The following is a 5,201-nucleotide window of genomic DNA, read 5'->3' on the forward strand; positions in this document are numbered from 1 at the left end:
AAGATTGCTCGGCTGGGGATCAACATGCTCCTGAAGATGGTGAGCTGGTGGCCGGGATGGGTGCTCGGGCCTAGTGCATGGTCACATTGCATATGGGGAGAGGACTGGGAGGGTCTCTGTGACCTGTGGCCATGCAGGTTATGAGGAGGGCTCTGTGTTGGCAAGAGTCTCCGAGCCTGACCACCAGCAGCAGCTCTATCCCTGTTCGTGTCCCCCCTTTCATCCCCTGTGGGAGGATTGCTGGAGGTTTCTCTGACCACAGAGATAAGCTTCTGTGGCAGCCCGTTCCTGCTCCACAAGCCGGCCTAAACGCCTGGCCAGCACAGTCCCTACAGCTTGCTCTCCAGTTCAGTAGGTTCAAAGCCACGCCTGCCCTGCCCACCAGCTCTGTGCAGGAAGTCTTCCTGCACAGAGGCCGGCTGTATGGCTGCGGCTGTCAGTATCACTCACTCACTGTCATACTTCACTGATGTTGTCAGGGAAGGTAATGGAAAGAAGGTCTAATTTATGAACCTTTTTAAAGAAATGCATGAATTTTTTTTTTTTTTGAGAGGTTTTTGCTATAGAGCGTGTGTGCTTGCCAGGCAGACAGACAGAGAGAAAGCGAGAAATCACCCCCCAGGGGGGATGGCCACGCCGCAATCCCTTCTCCTCCATTCTCCTCTCCGGATCTTGGGCACGCATGCACACGCGCCCAGCGTGAGTTTTAAGCCACTGGGTCCAGGACGCGAACCGCAGTTGACTACGTGGGAGTCCAGCGACATAGCCATTATGCTAACTGCTGGTCCCAAGAAATGCGTGATTTTTTTAAAAAAAGTTCATTGGACTGGCCACTTAGTACAGTGGTTAAGTGCTGTCCCTTGGGAGCCAGCTCTCATATGGTTGACTGAAGTTTGCATCCTGGCCCTGGTGCTTCAAAAACATGGTGTGTATTTGTACCTGAACCAAATCCTCATGGGATGGAGAAATGGAGAAGGGACTGTGGCGTGAGTGTGCCCAATTCGGGAGTGTTTTCTTTCTCAGACCTCTCTAGTGAGTGCTTATATCTGGCAGTAAAAATAAAATAAAATAATAAAAAGTTAATTTTGTTTCTGATAGCTCATGATTGAGTGTATATAAGAGACGAGAGAGAGAGAGAGAGAGAGAGAGAGATAGGACTGGCTTGGCATTTTTCAGACCAGCTGGGGCTGGGAAACGAACCTGTACCAGCCACGTGGCTTCCAGCACTGCAGTTTAGTATGCTATCGGAGTCTCATGAATTTTAAGGACAGAGGTTTTGGGGAAATCTTTAAACAATGACTGGATAATTATTTTAAATTAGTATGTTAATGACTCAACTCATAAAGTAAAAATAAGTCTTTTGAAAGACTTGGTGGCTTGGTCTTAGACTTTTTGTGTTCTGTTATAATCTTTTAAAATGCTCTTTGAAAATAATTTTTTTCTTTTTCCTTTTAATTGCCAGAGAGTGCTTGCTAGAGAGAGAGAGAAAGGGAGAAAGAAAGCACCACCCCCTCACCCCCATTGGATGTGGTCATGCCACAATCCCTTCTCCTCCATTTCTCCATCCTGTTAGGATTTGGGGCATGTACGCACACATGCCAGTGTATTTTTCAAGTCTACAAGGCCAGGATTTGAACCACAGTTGGCCATGTAAGATATGGCTCCCTCAGACATCACCTTAGCTTGTCCCTGTACACATTCTGAATCGACAACACCAAACAATGAAACTTTATAAAACACATGCTTCTTTACGACTGCAGCAGCTCACTGGGGCTGTCACCCTGGGACCCTTTCTTGCATGTGGTTTGGTGGTGCCAGGGTGGTGAGGGCTGGTCAGTCAGGACAGCGCAGTCTCCTTCCAGATATTCGTGGATAACTTTGTGCATGCGGACCTTCACCCGGGGAACATCCTGGTCCAGGGAGCTGATGGCCTTCCCAGGAGCCGGGAGGCGCAGCTACAACAGGTCGACGTGTGTGACACGCTGGTAGTGGCTGTGACGCCTGCCCTGCGCCCTCTGCGGCTGGTACTGCTGGACGCTGGCATCGTGGCCGAGCTGCAGGCCGCTGACCTGAGGAATTTCCGGGCAGTTTTCATGGCTGTGGTGATGGGGCAGGTGAGACCCACTGGGACCAGGGGAGCTGGCACCGATGGGTCAGGCTCTGGGCAACTGCTCTGTCTCGGGTGGGGTGGTTCAGTCTGGTGGTTTCAGTCAGTGACCTGCTGAGGTCACTGCTGAGTGTGCAGGGAGCAGGAAGGAGCAGAAACCAAGACTGGCGGGGTCTCCTGTGTCTCCAGCTGGGGTGTGCAAGTACTTGAGTAGCAGGCTGGCTCCGAGCAGCTTCTGGTCTGGGACCATGGGGAGGAGGTGGGTACTTGGTCCAAGTGGCAGTTTCCCTCCCTTCTGCAGCAGGCCCATGGGGGCTGTGGGTACTAGGTACACGAGCTTCCTGACAACATCGGCAGTCCCATTTGCTGCAAGAGGGCAGGCGCTGAGAGCTGGTAGCAGGGTGTTTATTCCCCAAGAGTGCAAGCCACGCTGGGGGCTCTGGTGTGGGGGATCTCTGGGGTGGGGGATGAGTAGTTTTTCAAACCTCTCTGCAATTCTTTGTTGAGACAGAGTGGGAAGGTGGTAAGCACCCTTGACAGGGTCTTCATTCCATGAGCCCTCCCCAGCCCTGCGGCCAGCCAGGCGTGTGGGCATGCCTGGCATTGTTGAGGCAGACCCAGGCCATGAACCTGGAGCCTTCCCAGATGTTGTAGCATCATGCAGCAGGACCCTCTTGCCTGTGCCACCTCAGCCAGGCCACTCCCCTGTGAACCTGGGAGGCTCCCATGGCTGGGAATTTTTAAGTCAAGAAAAAAGAATTGCTCAAAGCTAAAGGGTTAAGTTCAAGCTGCATAGAGGGTGAGCACAAGGAAACCCCCAGCTGCTCTAGCATTCTCTAGCAAGAAGGACCCTGGGGAAAAGAGAGCTGGTGTAAATAAAATAAAATACATACAATACAAAATTCAGGGGAGTCCTAGGTTAGGAGGCCGCTTGTGAGGGAAACTGAAAGTTAGAGCCTGAAGCCAGTTTGGTAATGTCCCCAGGGCCAGGGCTCAGCACAGATGTATAGTGTGGGCAGGCTGGGTCGTTCCTTTGTACTGGTCCCAGCCAGGGGAGGGACAGCTTGGTTCCGCTTGTTGTGAGGAGTGAAAGGCATTAGCAGGGACCCCCAGGGCTGCTTGTTCCTGGAGACTGTGGAAGCCTTGGCCAGTAGGGGCTGGGGGTCTGTCAGGAGTATGAGAGTGGGAAGAGGCAGTTAAGCTCAGGAAGAGAGCATGGCTGGTCCCAGGACAGGACCTGGTGACTCCGGAGCCAGCCTAGTGGATCAGCAGTGCCACGTGGAGGGACGTCAGCCTTGCCCACACCCTGCCGGCGAAGGAGACCGTGCACGGGCTTGCTTGACTGCTCTAAGTCCGACCACATTGACCAAAGGAGACTGGGAAAGCCTGTGGCCAGTTACCAAGCCTCGCAGAGGGGTAGAATTTCAAGGCTGGGTGGCCCAAACCAGGGTGATAGAAAAGATAGGCCGGAAGCAACCAAGAAAGAAGGTGGGCAGAGCATCTAGCTCCCGTTCACTCAGTTGAGCCAAGCCTCTTTCAAAAAAAAAGGGTGATGGGGCAGGTGAGACCCACTGGGACCAGGGGAGCTGGCACCGATGGGTCAGGCTCTGGGCAACTGCTCTGTCTCGGGTGGGGTGGTTCAGTCTGGTGGTTTCAGTCAGTGACCTGCTGAGGTCACTGCTGAGTGTGCAGGGAGCAGGAAGGAGCAGAAACCAAGGCTGGCGGGGTCTCCTGTGTCTCCAGCTGGGGTGTGCAAGTACTTGAGTAGCAGGCTGGCTCCGAGCAGCTTCTGGTCTGGGACCATGGGGAGGAGGTGGGTACTTGGTCCAAGTGGCAGTTTCCCTCCCTTCTGCAGCAGGCCCATGGGGGCTGTGGGTACTAGGTACACGAGCTTCCTGACAACATCGGCAGTCCCATTTGCTGCAAGAGGGCAGGCGCTGAGAGCTGGTAGCAGGGTGTTTATTCCCCAAGAGTGCAAGCCACGCTGGGGGCTCTGGTGTGGGGGATGAGTAGTTTTTCAAACCTCTCTGCAATTCTTTGTTGAGACAGAGTGGGAAGGTGGTAAGCACCCTTGACAGGGTCTTCATTCCATGAGCCCTCCCCAGCCCTGCGGCCAGCCAGGCGTGTGGGCATGCCTGGCATTGTTGAGGCAGACCCAGGCCATGAACCTGGAGCCTTCCCAGATGTTGTAGCATCATGCAGCAGGACCCTCTTGCCTGTGCCACCTCAGCCAGGCCACTCCCCTGTGAACCTGGGAGGCTCCCATGGCTGGGAATTTTTAAGTCAAGAAAAAAGAATTGCTCAAAGCTAAAGGGTTAAGTTCAAGCTGCATAGAGGGTGAGCACAAGGAAACCCCCAGCTGCTCTAGCATTCTCTAGCAAGAAGGACCCTGGGGAAAAGAGAGCTGGTGTAAATAAAATAAAATACATACAATACAAAATTCAGGGGAGTCCTAGGTTAGGAGGCCGCTTGTGAGGGAAACTGAAAGTTAGAGCCTGAAGCCAGTTTGGTAATGTCCCCAGGGCCAGGGCTCAGCACAGATGTATAGTGTGGGCAGGCTGGGTCGTTCCTTTGTACTGGTCCCAGCCAGGGGAGGGACAGCTTGGTTCCGCTTGTTGTGAGGAGTGAAAGGCATTAGCAGGGACCCCCAGGGCTGCTTGTTCCTGGAGACTGTGGAAGCCTTGGCCAGTAGGGGCTGGGGGTCTGTCAGGAGTATGAGAGTGGGAAGAGGCAGTTAAGCTCAGGAAGAGAGCATGGCTGGTCCCAGGACAGGACCTGGTGACTCCGGAGCCAGCCTAGTGGATCAGCAGTGCCACGTGGAGGGACGTCAGCCTTGCCCACACCCTGCCGGCGAAGGAGACCGTGCACGGGCTTGCTTGACTGCTCTAAGTCCGACCACATTGACCAAAGGAGACTGGGAAAGCCTGTGGCCAGTTACCAAGCCTCGCAGAGGGGTAGAATTTCAAGGCTGGGTGGCCCAAACCAGGGTGATAGAAAAGATAGGCCGGAAGCAACCAAGAAAGAAGGTGGGCAGAGCATCTAGCTCCCGTTCACTCAGTTGAGCCAAGCCTCTTTGCCTACATCTTTTCCAGGT

At 53.8% G+C, this 5,201-nt stretch overlaps 1 protein-coding gene across 1 annotated transcript in view; it reads left to right on the top strand.

The window, feature by feature from the left end:
* Nucleotides 1-5,201, top strand: part of ADCK2 (aarF domain containing kinase 2) — a gene marked incomplete in the record, with an annotated part of 14,045 nt that overhangs the window by 3,793 nt on the left and 5,051 nt on the right. The window contains 2 exon segments of the mRNA XM_027770519.1: nt 1-39; nt 1,863-2,114. Coding sequence (XP_027626320.1) covers nt 1-39; nt 1,863-2,114 — 291 coding nt within the window.

The sequence above is a fragment of the Tupaia chinensis genome, unplaced genomic scaffold, assembly GCF_000334495.1.
Source record: "Tupaia chinensis unplaced genomic scaffold, TupChi_1.0 Scaffold000140_1, whole genome shotgun sequence".
Taxonomy (NCBI): domain Eukaryota; kingdom Metazoa; phylum Chordata; class Mammalia; order Scandentia; family Tupaiidae; genus Tupaia; species Tupaia belangeri.